General features: G+C 43.0%; 1 protein-coding gene across 6 annotated transcripts in view; it reads left to right on the top strand.

Annotated features, from left to right (window-relative positions):
* UNC5D (unc-5 netrin receptor D) overlaps window positions 1-18,931 on the top strand; it is a 524,296-nt gene that overhangs the window by 336,660 nt on the left and 168,705 nt on the right. For all 6 annotated transcript variants that reach the window (XM_066380315.1, XM_066380316.1, XM_066380317.1 and 3 more), the window contains exon 4: window positions 4,355-4,458. In XM_066380315.1, coding sequence (XP_066236412.1) covers window positions 4,355-4,458 — 104 coding nt within the window. The remainder of the gene's footprint in view (window positions 1-4,354; window positions 4,459-18,931) is intronic.

The raw sequence follows: 18,931 nt of genomic DNA on the forward strand, positions 1-18,931 counted from the left end.
TATTATTTATATATTTCTTAGTTATGTTAAAATTCAGTTTCAACTATGGTATATTCATTATCATTTCTTTCTTCTTAAAACTAGTTTGCCATGTATTCAGTGACTTCTTTTGAAAACACATCTTTCTTTTAAACTCAGAGAATAATAATTATTATTAAATCGATTATCATTTATTTCAGCTTGTTGTCTCCTAAAATTTCTATTACATTAAATGCTGTATTTCTCTATCTCAACACTATCTTTTGTTATTTAGTTCATTGTTTGTTCTGGTGAATTTATTATTATTTTATTATTTTCCTCTGAGCTCACTTATTCAACATATATGTATTGATTAAGGACCTTCCCTGTATCTGATGTTCAGTAGGCACTGGGACTATAAGGGGGAACATCTCAGATGTAAAACTCACTGTCCTAGAACTTCAATCTAGTGAGAAAAACAGATATAGAGTAAGCAGTTATAAGAGCTCTACTAGAAGAAATCTCTTAAACTGGGATTTGTTGGTTACCAAGCTATTGTCTCCCATCTCTAAAGCCACGGGTCCATAATTTGTGTAGCGTGGGGCTGGGTCTCCCTTGCCAGATCCTGGCTCCCTATAAGCCTCACCATGAGAGCCGCCAGATACTTCTCCCTGTTCATTTTCTGTCTCCGTCCACATCATCCCAGCAGAGCTTCTTCATCTTGGAAGTCACAGCTGCTTCTTATTTCCTGCTTATTTTTTCCCTATGCTTCCAGAGCCAACTTAATTATGCCCCCTAGAGATGCCAGCACCAGTCTTCAGAGGTCTGGGTCTTGGCGTTTTAAGTTCTGAGGCACCAGCACCAATACCCAGTGTCTTCTCCCTGGACATTTGCTCTCTCTCTAAGCTCTGAAGTTCTGTAACCCCAAGGTCTCCCTTTTGTACCTCCATCCTCCTGTCTTAGGGTGGGACCTGCTTTTAGCTCTTCCCTTTCTGACTTTTTATTTTTCCAATTCTTTACATTAATAATTTCTGTTAAGACAACGGGTATGCGTATGGTTTGCTTTCCAGCCTGGATCCTGGTTGATAACCCTGTCTTCTTTTTCATTAGTTTGGTTTTCTGCAATGCTCAGCATTCGTTTACCATCTCTATCATAGACAGATTACTAATTTAGCAGTTTGGGATGTTTTTTTTCCCCTGTGAAGCGGCAGCTTCCTTGCTCTCAGATATTACTCTATTTATAACTCCCTACTCTAGACTCTCAGTTGTTATTTCCTTTTGACTTTAAAGAACTTAAATTACAAGTTATCTAAAAATGCCTCTTGTTTCTCATCTTAAGAGGAAGCCATTTCATTTCAGTTCAATGATTTGTCTCCTTCATTGTGTCATAATTCGTGTGGGTGGGGATGTTTTCCCTGTTATTATAAGTTGTATAGGTCCCTATCTAAATCTTTTATGCCTTGGAACTGACATAGGTGATAAAAGCTTTAGTTTGCCAATTTTAGAAACCAATTAGGTTGAGTCATCTCTGGTGAGAATCAGAAGTAGAATTGGAAGCATTCATTTACCTCTCAGTCTAAGAGTTTATTTTCATAATTTTTATTATATTCAGTAGCCAGCTGAAATTTGTCTGGGATGTTTACCTTCTTTGGGAGTCAGAAATGTCACTGCCCTTTCTACCAGTGTTAGGTGCAGGGCAGGGCAGGGTGACACATGGGATTCTCACTTGGTGTGGTATCTGCTGCATGAACGACTGCTTTTTAGAAATTGAATCTAGATATGGCACCCCTGTTGTACCCTGGCCCCCTACTCCATTGTCTTTAATCTTTGTGTCTCACCTTGAGAGACATCAGTATTACAGTGACCAACCGTCCTCCCATAGGGAGGACAGCTCTTCTTTTGTAAGTTCCGTCCTCCCTTGAAAAGTGTCCTCCTACATGTCCTCCTTTTTGATATTGGAAGACTAATCTGTAAATGTCTGTATTCAATCGATGCAGAGCCGATCCATTGCATGTGATGTGACGTATTTGTATCTAAATGAGTACTTTTTTCTTACAAGTATTATTAAAAATTCATAGGCATGTAAGCATAATTACAACATAAAATATTACAAATGTTTTCATTATGCATTTATCATATTATAGTGTATTATTGTTGCAATGAATAAAATGTTTCATTTATTTACGATATTGTTTTCTTCAATTTATTTTTGTCCTTTTTTTCATTGTAAAAAAGTTGGTCACCTGAGTCAGCATGCTCCTTGTTGGAGCTCTTCCTGTGCTTTTTAATGTCAGTTGGGAAGAGCAAGAGGTCAGGTGGGCCCTTTCTTCCCACTGATCCTGGCTGTATGAGACCTACTAGAGATCTCTCAAAGCTCCTTGTTTATAGCGAATGCACTTTCCTTCTTATCTCCCAGTGCTAACACAGGGTTTTCCTTTGTTATATACATATTTAATTATCCATCTATCGACCGGCTGGTTTCCTGTGCTTCATTTGGTTGAACACAGATTATTTGGTGTTGTCAACCTGCAGTCTTTATTTAGCACCCCTGAGCCAGACTTTCTTTAAAAAAACAAAAAAACAAACAAAAAAAAACCAAAGCACTCAGGGAAGAGAAAAACAATGGCAAAACACACCCAAAAAATTTGCCACAAAAACACAATCCTTTCCATTAGCAAACTGATGTCTCGTGTTGGTCACTCACACTCTATGACAGACGAATTTTGATACAGTCCTGATAAATAATTGGGATTTTGGACTCAAAGGTCTCTTGTTGGGGGAGCAAAGGAGAATCAGTGGTAAGATTGTGTAGGAAACATGAGATTCTTTTATTCCGGGTTTACCCGCAGTTCCCTATTCACAGCCTTGTTATCAGTTAAGTCACCTAGGTCCTACTTGGAGTCAGAAACTCTGAATCCTACGTGCTGTGACAATATACAGGTCTCCAGCAGAAGGAAGCTGGCTTTAGTTTAAGGACAGCAGAGCAGTGAGAGGACAGATCCTGCCATCTGCCTGCACCACCAGTCTTTCCAGAATCTTCTGCCTCACAAGTGCTCAAGAAGATCTCTGAATATATAGCACCGCTGACAGAAGACATCAGCTGCCTCTGGGAGGGAAAACATTAAGAGTGAAATTCAAAAGAAAGTGAATACTTGGATTGCTGTGCTTGTTATTCATGGAGTGTTTTTGACTTGCTAAAAGCAAGTTTAATGTATTTATAAAATTTATAAAGATGTAACTGATTCTGGAGTTCTGCTCTTTACAGGGAACATATTTCATGTTATTGTAAGCACTGGAGAAAATTAAATCAATAAATCCGCAGCCTGTAATTTGAGATACTCAATTGAAGAAAAACACATTGTCAGAGTGGGAGGGGGGATCGTTTACATTGAGGAGGACTTGTAACACCGTCTTTGCTTCACTAGCTGTCCCAGGCTTCCGAGCCACCGCAGGAATTTAGCTGGAGCTGTAAAATTATCAAAGGGTTGTCATGACACCTCCAAGGCAGCAAAGGTCAGCTTCCGCTGCTGTTAATGAAGCGTGTGCTCAAGTGGAAAGCCATGCAAATGCAGCTCTTTCGGAACTGCCCAAGCATCCTCTCTCCTAAGGAAGCTTTGCTGGCCTGCAGACAGACTGGATGTCTGGGAGCTTGGTGAATTTCCCCCATCGCTGGCACTGACGCTGTCTGTGACCACTGGCCAAGCCAATTAACCTCTCCCCGCACCTGCCTTCCATGTGTAAAAGGTTAATCGTGCAGCTTGTTTGCAAGGTGCCTCAAGCCTTCCATGAAGGGCGTGACACAGATGCCCAGCTTTTGTGTTTGAATGGAGGGCATTGCATTTTTTAATTATGGGTTTGGTTGGATAGATTAGATTTTGTTGTGGTTCCATGTGACCCCTTCTCCCTGGCTACAAATAAAAGACTAATAGGTAATCTCCCTCTGTTATCATCTTCTACAGCCCCCTAGAGGGTTAAGGGAATGGCAGAGGTGACAGATTAATAATGTTTTCCTTAGCTAATAAAAAAAAAATCACACACGTCTCAGCTGCATAATAGTGTTGGCTGGCAATTTATTAGGCCAAGTGTTTCATCAGTTGCTAAGCAGATAATGCTGGCAAAGTCTCATGAAATGATGAGTTTTGTTTTCTCTGCTCCCCAGTAAATCCTTTATCCTTCTCCCAGTATCAAGCATTAGGAACAGTTTTGTTAAGGTTTATTGCAAATGTGCTTGTGCCTGTTTAGGAAAATGATTCTCTCATTCCAGAAGCTCTGAAACAAGTGTGTCTGTAACTAGGTCATGACAGGTCAGTAGGCTCATCATTTTGTTGTATTTGGAGCCAATGGGAATGATTCTGGCCCTAGAGCTGAGTGTCACATGTCTCAAACTTCTTTGCAGATTTACGGAAGAACTTTGAACAAGATCCGCAGGGAAGGGAAGTCCCCATCGAAGGTATGATCGTGCTGCACTGCCGGCCACCGGAGGGAGTCCCTGCTGCTGAGGTGAGAGGGACACCTGGGACCAGGCCTGTTCCCAAGAGGGAGGGTGGGTCCTGTGTGGTCACACCTGGGAAGTAATGAGCCTGTGTCTGCTGTTCTTGCTGTCTGGACACAAATGATAAAGATGGTGAAGGAGTTGTGAAGGAAATAAGCTGAAAGAGGAAATCATTGTCTCTCATCTATTTTCTTGCTAAGGCTGAGCTCTTAGCAGGCAGCCCTGCGAGGATTTGGTCTGTTCTTGCTTTTGGTGACCTCAGGCCATGTAGGTGGCACTCTCTGTGTCTTCAGTCAGTCACCTGGGGCACTCTGATGTGGGCGTGGCCTAGGGGGTCAGTGGGTGCTCTAGCAAGCAAGGTCATGCCAGTGCCCAGGCCAGGAGCCCAGCCTGTAGCGTCAAGGTTTACTGGCGCTTGCATTCGCTCGGTCTTCATTTGCTAATGGAACATTTGGCGGGAGTTGATTCTGTTTTAGACAGTGTGCTGACGTGGCGTAGAAGATGATGAAGCCACGGTCTACAATCTGTTACTCTTTCTTCACAGTGAGGCTTCTGGAATCTAGAGTCACTGTCATTTTTATTTTCTGCATGTTTTCTAGCACTCTGCTATATCACTAGGATATCATTGTCAGTAACAGGACACTGTGGTCATAGGGAAGACTCCCTAAATCTTCCAGTCATGAGGAAAAGATGTTTTGATAGGCTAGCGATGCAGTTAGTAAGGCCGTCTTGGCGGAGCGGGGTGACTCGGAAGTACAGGAAGGCTCAGTAGAACAGAAGCCTGAGTTGAGCATTGCATAGTGTGGCTTTTCTCTGGGAAGCTAGGAAATTGTCCTTAGAGCTACGGTTTATTCACGGAGATGAAGAGTATTTTAAAAAAATAGCAAACAAGAGAAAACAACAGGAGCCTGTACTTCATGTTTTAGCTGAAGTTGTTGTGGGATTTCATGGCCGAACAGACAAGGAGGAGAAGCAATGAAGAAGGATGGAGAGACACAGGTGTATTCTGGCAGAAGGCGTGCCTGGCGGACACTCTTCAGAGTTCAGGCGGTTCACAGAAATAAAGTAAACGAACTTGAAAATTAAAGTGAACATTCCATGCATGATATAAGATCATTAGAAAGGAAAGTGCTCATTTTTTAAGATTTATTATTGAATGTGAACCCAAAGGATGTTTGATTTTTTGCTGTTGTTGTTGCCACCTTGTTCATTCCAGCGTGTGTCCTAGTTTCCGGAGCAGGGTGACAGGACCCACGGCTGAGGGCACAGGTAACACATCGGCCTCCTTGAGGACACCCAGAGCAGGCCTGGGAGCCTGATTTCAGTATCAGCAGCTCACGACAGTGTCTTCCCATCCATCAGTATCCCCACTTACTATTATTTCATTCATAAAGATGTCTCACTGTGTCACATGGCTGTGGGTACAGCCAGGCTTCCTTCCAAGTTGGAGGTAGTGACCGTCAACTTTGGCAGCAGATGAGAGGAGAGAAACAGGGAGGAAGGCCATGTTTTCATTAGCTCCCTGCCTGTGGGAACCTGGCATTCTCAAGTGTCTACTCATCAATTTGTATAGAACTGTGATAGTTAACTGGCACAGCCTTTGCTTTGTAAAGGCAAGAAAACTGATGCTCAGCTCAGTGACCTAACAAAGGTCTTGCAGCCACTTAAGGGCTGTGTTTAGAATCTTTAAGAAGTTCCTCAGAGCACTCAAAATAAAGGTACCTGTTCTTTTGGTACTTATGTGGCCCAACATTGTCTGGCCTGGTGGTACCTCTGACCTCAACTTTTGCTGCTCTGCGTCGTACCTTCCTATAGCCACCCTAGCCTTGTCACTCTTCCTCAAGGATTGCTTCCCCAGCCACACTTCTACCTCAGGGCCTTTGCACACATCTGCTAGAACGTTTTTCTTTAGCTATTAAATTACTGCATCTCTCCTTTTGGGCTTGTTCAAATGTCACCTGCTCTGGATATTTTATTGAAGGTGTCACTAACCCACCCCCTACATATACTTTCAATCTCTCTTCTCTGCTTTATATTTTTTCCTTAGCCCTTATCAAAAACATCCCTACTATATTTACTTTATTTTCTGTCTACTCCACTAGAATTTAAGCTTTGTGAGGGACATTTTTTTTTATTTTTTTTTATCACTGTATCCCCAGAAAATAAAATACTGCTTCTTATATCCATATTTATTTGTTGACTTTGAATGAAAGCTTGTTTTCTAAACTGATGCATATTTGAGGTTGTACCGGGGCCTTCCCCAGAAAAAAAGCTGTGAAATCCATTAGACTTCTGTTGTATTGTTGTTCTTCCATTCCAGGGCTTCTGGTACTAGCCAGGGAGTAAAACATTCTCCACCTGCTCCTTGAAGAAATAATTTAAAAAAATAAGTGAAAGAGAGGAAAAGGAAAGAAGTAGAAAGGATGTGCAGCCTGATAAGATAATAGGGAAAGTATTCCATGGTGTGTGAGGGCCTCCATGAGTGTGCATGCAGGTATAACATACCCATGCCCACACCCCTACACACACACACACACACACACACACACACACACACACACACACACACACACACTGAAGGAGCTTTCTAGAGACATCAGGGGATTTCTGAATTACAGGACGTCCAGGTCCCCAGAGCCGTGGTTGATAGAGGAGGTTGCCGTGGGGATGTGCGCTAACTCACCACTAGGAAACAAGCAGCATTTCTATCTGTTCAGCTGCTTGCAAGGCAGACCTTGGGTTAAAGCTTGGAAGCGGCGGCTCTTTGCACATTCCTCCACCTTTCTGAGCCCTGTTTTTGAAGGCAAATTAGTTCTGCCTGGCCACTCAACTCATTTTCCACCTTCATTTATTTCTGATGGTGCTTTTCCGTTATAACCACAGGAGCAGAACAGGATGTGAAAAACTTCCAGTGGCCACACAAACACGTGTCAGGGGAACACATTTGGGAGAGTTGTTGAACTGGGGAGAGGGAACGCAATACAGACGTACCTGAAAGGAAGTAGATTTTCTCTCTGACACCTGCCCTCTTGCCAAATTTGCAAGCAGTAGGTATTCACTTTCTTACTCGTTTTCTGCGGCTGCTGTGATAAATGACTACAAACTAGATAGCTTAAAGCAATAAGAGATGGATTCCCTCACAGTATGGATACCAGAAGTCAGACACCAGGTTGAAGGCAGGATGAGTTCTCCGTACAGGCTCTGGAAGACGGTTTCTCTATGCTTCCCTCCTGGTTTCCAATAGTCTCGGCAGTGTGTGGCGTCCCTTGGCTTGTAGACACATCCCTCCAGCCTCTACCTCTGTATTCACAGAGTATGCTTCCCTTTGCATGTCTGAATTTCTCTCTTCTTATAAGGATGCAAGTCGTTGGGTTAGGGCCAACCCTAATCCAGTATGGCCACATGTTAGTATTTGGGTCACAGTCCATCTGCAAAGACTTTTTTTCCAAATAAGGTGACATGCACAGATTCCACGTGGATGTGAAGTTGGAGGGGGCATTGTTCACCTCGTTGCTGACATCATATTGTTCTTTCATTTTATTCACGTATACATTTCAGGAGTCAATTTGAGAGGCAGGCTGGCTAAAATTAAAGAGGGCCATTCTGAGGAGCAACTGGTGCGGGAGTGTGGTTAAATTCCGAGCCGAGAGGGGGCTAAAAGCTTTGTTCTGTACATTTTATATTGCAGATGGACAGTGATATTGTTTCAGCAACAGTGTGGAATGAGCTATTGTGAGGCCCTAACAAGCATTTATAGCATCGTCTTAATGCAGGCAAGCTTCCCAGTTCCAAACACTTGAGTTCTTTTGGAATTTCACTTATTTAGGAGTTGGAACTACCTATATCTATGCACCAGTGTTTACAGCTCCTTTAGTTTCAGCAATAGCTTCAGAGTCGTTATCACCACCGGCTTCTGTGTCGTTGCAGAAGGGAAGGCGGAGTGAGAGCAGAAAGCCGGGAGAAGAGGAGGATAGGGAAGGACAGTGACAATATCCATCACCTTCCACAGTCGAGGTCTGCCGGGAGAGAGATGTCTACCAATGCCTGTCATGTGGTCTTTAGTTCTCTTGAAAAGTGTATTTTTGTGCTTAGTGTCTTCACAGCCATGTGAGAACCCTACAGTTAATGACTCTTAGGTATTATGACAGTCATTAGGAATTGTGCTTGGAAACGAATCAGTTATGTAATTGTCCCCGTGAACTATTATTAGTTGTCTTCCCTGAGCAGGCATGTCCCACCCTCTCCACTGCACTGCCTGGTTTCCTTTCTGCCCCACCTCCTGGGGGGTCATCTCTGGCAAGGTTTGTGGCTGGCAGGGCAGTTGGCTGTCTCCTGCAGTGACACAGGAGGTCGCTTACTTGGCATATTGAAAGGCACGTTGGGGGAAGGTCCATGTCTTATTTTCTTTCACAAGGCTACATACAATTGCCTTCTCGCTGTAAGATAGAACTTTCTTGACTACCAACTCATCTACATAAGCAGAGAAGGTAGATTGTATAAGAATAGAGAGAGCTGCCACGTATGGACTGCCCCGTGTCCCAGGCACTGTGTTTAGTGGTTTCTGTATGTTATTTAATTTTATGTGCAAAAAAACTGTTATGAGATTCTAGACAGTTATCTGTGTTTTTAGGCTCATCTTACAGGAACTTGTTCAAGCTCTCGGATCACCCGGAAGCCAATCTAACCCTAAAGCTCAAATCATTCCTTTCTCTAAGAGTTTTTGTTCATTTTTAATGAGACTGTGGGTTTACTTAGTTTCCTCAAGCCTTTTTGAAGCTTGGGAGCCCCAGGGCCAGTGATAGCATTTATGTTTGCTATAATGCCTCACAGCCTACCCTTAGAAACCGAGATTTTTGGATTGAAATCTCTTCTCATTAATATGCTAATTGTCAATCTGCTGTAAACTCTGTTTCTTTATTGGAAGTAGATAATCGTATGATAACACCCAGAACGGAGCACTGAGAGTAGAGGCTTTGGGAGTTGAGACCAGAGAGGGAGCCTGCAGCAGGACATCGGTGGAGCCTCTGTGGTCCTCAGGGCCAGGAGCCTGGCTTTGATGCTATCCTAGGAGATGGAAGGGTAGGCTGTTTAGTTATAGAGAGGAGACCATGGAGGAGAAGAAAGGGGGGCATATAAAGGGGAAGATGAGAGGACTGAGGCCAATTTCTACATCATCACAATTTTTCTACATTTGGCTGTCCTTGACCTAGTTCATTGGCATGAAGGGCCACAGATATATTCCGATAAGTGTATACTAATGTATAAGACAGAGTTCTCTTTCCTGATATACATCAGTGGGGTAGAGAAATTGTAGAAATGGAACTGAGGGTTATTAATGTGGCACAATGGGGGGTAAGGAAGAAATTTGGAGTCAAACATTCAGAGTCAAACCCTGACTAGCACTTAGAAATCCTATGACCTCTCGCAGTTTACTAGTCACCCTGAACCTCAGATTCCTCATCTGAAAATGTCAACAATACTTCTCTTGTACAATTGGTGTGAATCGAAAGGAAAAACAATCTCAAGAAGGTGCAAAACATTTAGCACAGTTTCTAATACTATAAAAAGTAGAGATTATTATGATATCTGTTCTTCCTCCTTTTCTAAAGCGTTGTGAACCTTTGATTATTAAAGAAAGATTTAGGGCTCTATTATGGTTGGGAACCAGATTAAAATGGAAACTCTTGCAATATCTAATATGTGTTCAGCCCCATGAAGAAATAGGGTGCTGTGAAGACATCATGCTCACTGCCTCTCTAGCCTGTACCCTCTGTTCTTACCCTTCAAGTTCATCAAAGGACAAAGGCACTAATCAAAAAGCTTCCTGCCTACCTCTCTTATAATTTAGCATATGGAGAAAATAGTTATTGACAGAAGCTGGTGACTATCAATGTTTTCTCACCTTACCCATTGAAGAATCTTAGGAAAGGAAGTATTGTTAGAAAACACACTTTTTGAAAAATGATATGTGAACTTGAAGATTCTCACCAGACTCATTTAGACACATACTTTTCCAAGAATACCTGACATGTGAATGGATAATTCAAGCTTCTCTAAACTCCACGAGCTCATCCTATAGCTAGTTACATTACAGTGCATTTGCCAATACAGTTACTTCTAACCTTGACCTTGGAGCACTTCTAACTATTGATAAATATAGCGACTTGAATGTTTGACACTTGTTTAGCGAAAACCCAAACCAATTTGCTCTTTTCAAAACAATTCATTATCTCACATTGCACTAGTTTATATTCCCCAATTAAATGGAAAATCTATCTTTCATAAAGTTAGAAATGATGTCCAATGAAAACCCGACGTTTTAATGGTTTTCCACAGATTAAAATTGTAGAGTTCTCAATAAACCCTGATTTACTGATGTTGGCTGTAAAATGGTTATTGCAGTTAATAAAGCCTATAAATCTTAACAGGTTATATTTGCCTCGGACAATAAAACTTGCCATAAAGGCTTAGGGTCTATGGCTAATTCTGCTCACATCGAAGTAAACAGCCTTCTCAAAATAATCCAGAGTCTTTGAGAATGAAGGCCCCAAAGCTAAGACACATTCTAGCCTTGAGCCACTGCATGTCAAGCACTGTTCTTTTTTTTATGTCACCAAAGAGTCAAGGCAGTGCTGGAATTAGAAAACTCGGGAAGGTCATGGGCCTCAGTAAGTGCAGGATGGGTAAGGAGATGGTTCCTGTCTTTCTGTTGGCCACCACAAGTTTTGTCATTGAGGGATCGCCAGGTCAGAATGCCATATAACAAGGAGGGAGGTTCCAGAAGTGGAATGGAAGAGTTTGTTTTTGGTTTTGTACATACAGTGTGCCAGGATTATACGAATGTTAGAAGCCAAATTATAGGGGAAGGGGGGAGGGGAAGTGCAGAATTTAGAGGAAAGATACTATTTCCCTTTCAGATGCTCTTGTGGGAATCCAAGGTTTTTTTATGAAGCTCTATTAATCTTGATAGACTTGGTGGACATTTGTCATGATTTCTGATGTGTGGGTAATTTTGTAAACCTTGCCTCTTAAGGTAAAAGCCAGAAAACGCTTTTCTCGTTTTCTTTGCGGTTAGGCCTTCCTAGTTAGGTGTTCCTGCACAAAACAAGGTGGAGAAGAGAGCCATAGAAGTTGGTGGTATGGAAACCTTTCTCTAGAGAAGGTGGTAGTAGAGATGCCAGCTCTTGGTGGCAGTGGGAAGAATGGGCATCTCTCCCAAGTCTCATGGTTGTGAGCCATGTTGTGTGCCTTGAATTGCAAGGGTGTTGCCAAGCGACTGTTCCCTTCTCTATAGTGTTGTTGGATGTTGTTTCTGGCTGCTTGGAAGCCAGGCCTGGCCCTTTAGGCTTCCTCCTGGAGGTTTGGGGCACGACTTTTTAATCAAGTCCTTTTCTGCATCAATAAGCCGGACTGGTATGTTGTGTGCAGGGAAGTATCCTGCCCATTACAGTGCCTGTGCCATGCCTTACTACTTCAAGATGCCTGTGACCACTGGCCATTGGAACAAAGCAAGTCACGATGAGCTAAAGGCCATTTGTGGGATATTGATCTGTTTATCTGTACAATAAGGAAGGAGATTAGAGAGCACCTAAGGCCCTTTTCATCTCTCTAATTTATTCCTGATATATAAACAGAACAATTTGCATACTATCTATGACTTATTGTAATACTTCTTCCCACACTGGTGCCAGACAATTTCCAGGTCAGATAGTCTTTGCCCTTCTTTCCTGTGAGGGTATTCTTGATGAAAAAGGTTCATTTGTTTCCAATGTGTTCATTGGCATAAAACCCGGGAGAGAATCTTATGACATTGAACTATTTAATATAAGAATCATTAGACTATTGTGTTTAACCTCAATCAAACAGACTATGAAATGAAGGTTTTATTTAAAAAATAAGAATCTTAATAATTCACTAGAGAAATGTTAAGTGAGGTGCCCAAGTTTTGAAGCAGTGGACCTCAGGTATAAATAATTAATCTAATTTGGTGCAGCCAAAGCCGAGAGAATGTCTAATAGTCCAGATAAACTTTGCCTTGAGGAGACTGACAATGAGGACCTTTGCAGAAAGCCACATTTGATTAGAATGTATAATATTGTAATAGAAACCTAATGAACTCTTAAGAAAAGAGAATGTTGAATTGCTTAAATACTAGTAATTAAGTGCCAGTAAATTACTTCTCTAAAAACATTTCTGAAAAAAAAATTGCTATCATAAGGGAGATCGGAAATGAGGTTAATATAAGTTATTTAAAAAGTGAATGTCTACAGCCCAAATACCATCATCATTAATACTGGTTCTTAAGTAAATTTTATTAATGTGCCGACTTTTACCACATCCTTATCTGAGAAGCTTTATTTTCTTACTGGGGAAGAAAAGGACAGAAAACATCTAAAAGTTCCTGATTTGTATTTATTTTCCTTTTTCTTTCTGTTCTATATTCCTGGAGGGGGTAAAACACACAAGAGAGGATTGCGGTAGCTTCTCCCTCACACCTATTGTTTACTTTTCATGGTTTCAGTTACCTGTACAATCAGCCAGGGTTTGAAAATATTAAATGATAAATTCCAGAGATAAACAATATTTTTTTAAAATTAAGTGAGAGGTGGGGAGGCAGAGAGACAGACTCCCACATGTTTCCCAATCGGGATCCACCCAGCAAGCCCCCTAGAGGGCGATGCTCTGCTCATCTGGAGCCACTGCCCCATTGCTTGGCAACTGAGCTACTTCAGCACCTGAGGTAAGGCCATGGAGCCATCCTCAGCACCGGGGGCCAACTTGCTCAAACCATTCAAGCCATGGCTGTGGGAGGTGAAGAGAGAGAGTGTGAGAGAGGAGGGGGAGGAGTGGAGAGCAGATGGTCACTTCTCCAATGGGTCCTGACCAGAAGTTGAACCCAGGACTTCCACACACTGGGCCAATGCTCTACTGCTTAGTCAACAGGCCAGAACTGAGATAAACAATTTTTACATTTAAAATTGTATAGCAGTCTAAGAACCTCACTTCATCTCACCAGGTCAGCATTGTGTCCTCTCACTCCATCACAAGAAGGGTAAGTACATTACAATAAGGTATTTTGAGAGAGAGAGAGGGATGACCTTACATAACTTTATTACAGTACATTGTCATAATTGTTCTATTTTCTTCTTCAATACGGTTAATCTCTTACTCTGACAGTTTGTAAATTAAACTATCAGTATGTATGTATAGGAAAAATCAGTATCTATAAAGTTTGGAACTGTTTGTGGTTTTAGGCGTCACTGAGGGCCTTGGAACGTATGTCCCACAGATGAAAAGGAACTACTGCACCCTTTGCAAAGCAGGTAGATTGCTCAGGTTGCCTGGTTGCTGGGCTTGCCTCCCCTCTACTTGTTCTCTATACTCTTCTAGGTCAGCTTCACACACTCCACCTTCTTTCTTCCCAAGCACTGCTGTCTGATTGTGTTGCTTATGGCCCTATCTGCCCTCCTCATTTCTCCTTGCTTGGAATGTCCGTGACCCCTCCATCTATCTGTACTTTATGCCATCTTGGAGGGTCTGTTTACCTGGCCAGCCTTTGACTTCTCCCTGCGCCATTGCAGCTGACCCTGACCTTTCTTTCTTAGAAATACCTTATTTCATGGGTGTAGATTACTCAAATAAGAACAACATTCTCTCTATCCCTAACACGTACATTGTTTTGAACATATATTTTTCTTTTTCTCTTTCTCTTATATTTAACTTTTCATGACTGTATGTCTTATTTCCTCAAGGTAGTTTTCTTCAGACTAGGAAATGCAAAGTATACTTTTTTGGCATCCTTTCCCATCCCCCCTTAGCCAATACTGCAAATGCACCTGGGAATGTAGTAGATAGATATTGGGAAAGCATTCATAACTTAGTGGATGAGTATTCACAAAATTGCTGTAAGCATACATAATAATGAACTCTTAAGTGTAAATTATCACTTTAAAATTTACAAAGACTTTCACATATATTGACTTATTTGATCTTCAAAGCTACCCACTTATGGGTAGGCAAATATAGCAGCATCTCTGTTTTATAGAATCATTTATTTCATACTTTTATATTCCTAGAGAAACTGCTATATAGCTAATGTTTATTCCATATGCACTTTACGCCAGGCACTGCATCCTCCCAACGGCCCTCTGAGGCAGGGGCTAGTAAATAAGGAAACAGAGGCACAGATAGATTAAGCAGCTTACTCGAGGGTACAGTTGCTGAATGGTTGAAGCAGTAATTGAACCCAGATAGCCTGGCTTCTGAGCCCGTTCTCGTAAACGCTACCTGATGAAGCTTCCTCATGCTCCGGGCACTGCACGCTGAGCACGAGCTGAGGGAGACGGCACACCTGCCCTTAATGGGCCCCCCATCTCCTTTCACACATACACAGCTGCAAGTGTTTGGGTAAGACAGCGGTGTATGTGACTGTGTACGTGCGCGCGCGCGCATGCACGTCTACTGCTTCTCTGCAGCCGTTGCTCAGTCTGCGGTTCTAGCTCTGAGCCACCCTGGCAGTTCAACCCTGTTACTGTGTGACCGTGGGACCGGCCTGGCGTTCAAGTTGAAGAGATGGTTTGGCAGAGTTGCTAAGTGCCAGCGACAACTTTGAACAGACGTCGATGGGATGGAGAGACACTGTTAACCACCTATCTCTTTGTCCCCCTCTCTCTCCTCCCCTATTTTCTTTTACCTGGCAGGAAATTGCATCCTTTATTCTTTCAACATCATAAAATTGTCATATTGTGCTTAACGTGTCTCCAATTGGGAGAAGAGACAAATGGATCAAGAGGGAAGGCAGTTGGGAGGGAAAATGAGAAGTCGAGAAATCAATCAATCAGTCATAAAAATGTACAGAAAAGCACTCAGGAAAGGAAATAGACGCGTTCTAAATTAACAGAAAGAAAATGAGGAACCGTTTCTCTGTCCTGTGCCTTCTTACCCAGTTTAGCGGCAATAAACAGTCCGTGTATCTTGAATTATGCAGGAGTACACGCGGGCTGGGAGGGCGCCCCGTGAAGAGCTGGTTCCGTGATCCAGCAGCAATGCTCCGCGGGCAAGAGTCAAGAGCTCGGTCCCAGTCCTGCTGAGGCAGCGCGGATTTTCATGTCTCCAGGAAGCACACCACACACCATCCTCACTCACTTAGCAACTGCAGACAACCTCAGCCTTTGTTTTTTAAGCAGAACTTAATAAAACGGAAACAACCACAATAACGGCTTGCTCCTGGTAATCCTGTTCCCCTAATTCCCAAATCCTAACTGCTGTCTCTGTCGTCTCTTTGGGCAGAAATGCACCCTCTTATCCCCCGTAATGTCTCTTGTTATTAGTTCACTGCGGGTAACCAGGAAGTACACCGACACCGTGGGCGATTTTTCACGTAACTGCTAGTGAAATAGAGCGTGTCCATTCTCCTTCATGGGGTAGTTTAGAGCCGTGCGGAGTAAGCACCTGCCCACAGGTACTACTGAGACGCACCCAGCTGCTCTCACTGCAGTTTAGCTTCCGTTCCAGAATCTGTGGCCTCCTTCGTTGTGCTGCACAGCTCTCAAGCTTCTCCTCGCTGTAAAAATTTCAAGGCACGGCGATCTTGTTTTGGAGCCACCTTTAGATTCAGCCCAGTAAGTATACAGAGTGAATGGGTGGCTTATTGAAACTCTCGGAGCTTGGCTTTGTATAACTTGCTGTGGCTTCCACGCTCCAGCTCCCGGGCACACCACCCTAGCTTTGCGGCTGCACGGCGCACACCCACACATAACTTAGATGCACTTGGCTCTATCAGTTTCGCTTCCAAGAAAAACATCCAACATTCTGAGCCGAACAGCTGATAATCCCCTGCTGCGGTGATTTTTGATTTAAATATAACTAAAGCTCTCTTGGCTCTGACTTAACTGAATTGGAACTGTTCTTTTAATTGTTGATTCAGTATTGGCTTACAGATCTGGCTGTCAGTCCTCCCAACAGATTCTCTCTGTAGATGTGTTTATTAATCATGTGTGATACTCCTCATGCTGTGTGGAACCGCCAGCACTGGCCCTTGCTCATTACAAGAGGTGGTGTAAACCTTGATGTCTGCATGCAGGGAGTGTCAGACAGATCATGTGCTGGCTCAACAGTAGCATTTGGAGATCACCTCCAGGAGGCCGCTCTGGTATGTCACTGCAGGGAAACAAAAGGACAGATTGCACGTGCCACTGGAATCTGACAGAAGCTGTCACTCTGGGTATCAGTCATGTGTGAGGCTAGGGGGGTCAGTTGAATCTTTCCTTTCAACGTTGTCATCTCTGTATAGTTGTTTCCTCTTGTTCATGGTTTTGCTTGCTGTGTTTTTAATTACCCATGGTCAACCCCAGTCTGAAAATATTAAATGGAATATTCTAGAAGTAAATATTTTATGAGTCCTGAATCGCACACCATTCTGAGGAACGTGATGAGATTTTGTGCCATTGGCTCTGTCCTGTCCAGGATGTGAATCATCCATCGGTCCAGTGCCTCCACCCAGCAGATGCTCCTGCCATTAGTCACTCAGTAGCCATCTGGGTGTTGCAGCATCACAGTGCTTATGGACCAGGCACCCTGACTTATTTAATAATGTCTCCAGAGTGCAAAAGCAGTGATGCTTCCAACCCTCATAGGCCTAAGAGAGGCCATGAAGTGCTTCCTTTAAATGAAAAAGTCTGGGTTTATAGGGAGAAATACGTAGTACATAGGGGTTCAGTACAATCTGTGGTTTTAGGCATGCACTGGGGCTCTTGGAATATATTGTCACCCCTGCAGTTAAGGGGGGGACTTAGTTACAATATCTGGGTATGTTTAGAGGAGTGATATATCACATGATAATGAACATGGCACATTTGCTGGAAAAGTGTGTTTCCTACCTGATAGAGAACTCACAATTTCACTTTTAATTAAATCATTCAAATAACAAGCACTATGAACTGGTGCTAGAGAGGGGACAATCATAATGACAGAGAAGGGAAAGCAAAGCTAATGAATGAAATAAATATGTAAATAACTATCTAAAACACCAGGGTGCTGCCTATGATAATGATAGCAACAGTAATATAGAAGGAGTATGGGTATTTCTGTTGACTAGAGTGGTCAAACAAGACTGAAGAATATAATCCCCCCGCAGGTTTTTGAAAGATGAATAAGAAATCATCGTGGTGGAAAGTTAGAACACTCAGGGCCCAAGAGCAGCATGGTCAAAGCAGACAGGTATGAAACAGCATGGCGGGCCAGGAAGGACAGTTTGTTCCACTTTGAGAAGCTAAAGAACCTGCTGAAGAATCACTAGAGTAGAGACTGGGGGGGGGGGTGTCAGGGGAGAGGGGAGAGGCAGAGCGACATCACAGAAAGCTTTCTTTGCCATCCAGAAAACATATATATATATATATATTGCTCACAGGTGGTGGGGAGCTATGGAACGGTTTGAATCGGAGAAGTGGGATGACACAATTGTCTGTTTTTCTAGTATCTACGTTATTTTTTAGTTCATGGACTCAGTACTTAGATTACAACAGGGAAACTAGTAGGGAGTTTTAAATATGTCTTTCTCTATGTCATCATTGGAACTAGCTTTAAGAACTGTTTATTTGTAACAAATTGGGAACTTGCAGAAAAGTCTCAAGAACCAGAATCAGAAAGCCACAGCATAAGCCTCCTTTCAGCAGTGCCGTGCCCAGTGTTGGGACAACCACCCCACCACCCTAGCCCCAGCCAGAAGCAGGCTCGTCTTTCCCAGGCCTCTTGTCCCTCTTGCTGCGGGGGTTGCTCTGAGCTGATTGCAGCAAGTGGAGACGGGGTGGGTAGACTTTTATGTTCACTAGCCTCGATGTCTTGATGTCGCTGCTGCTAAGCCCTGTGGCCTGAGTCACTGTGTTTGCGCTGCACAGCTCACCTAATGGGTACCCTTCTCTTCTCTGGCTCAGAACCAAGGGAGCAGCTGAAGCGAAGGTCAAAGATCTTTATGTCATTAGAGGCCCCCACAGCAGCCCCTCACCTGGGCTTTCAGTATGGACTTCCCCGCTATTTCACAAAGCCTTTGAAGGTTTCCTTTGCCTCCTTTGTACGTGCTCCAGATTTTTCTTAAAATGTGCTGAGCTCTTTCTCTTCGCCAGTGACTTTGAGCCCATTAGAGGCTCTGGCTTTGCGGGCCGTGTACCAAGTTGTTTGAGTATTTCACTACAGCCTGGATTCGGGGCAGACAAAGGACAAGGAGTGTTGTTATTGTTGCCAGGAGGCCAGGATCTTTTCATCCAGATAATGTAGATATCCTCTCAAAGGTTCTTTGCTACCACGGGTCCCGGAAAGAGCTTTTGTTTCACCTCCACGATTCATCCTGTGAAAAGAGCCTCTCGCCTCTTCCCCCCTTTTTCCCATTGTCTGTTACCCCTGCCTTTGCTCTCACCCAGTGTGCGTTTGTTCACTTAGGCTTATTCAATCAAGTCTCCTTCACGCTATTGTGGCTTACCTTCTCTG

Source organism: Saccopteryx leptura, chromosome 4 (assembly GCF_036850995.1).
Source record: "Saccopteryx leptura isolate mSacLep1 chromosome 4, mSacLep1_pri_phased_curated, whole genome shotgun sequence".
Taxonomy (NCBI): Eukaryota; Metazoa; Chordata; class Mammalia; order Chiroptera; family Emballonuridae; genus Saccopteryx; species Saccopteryx leptura.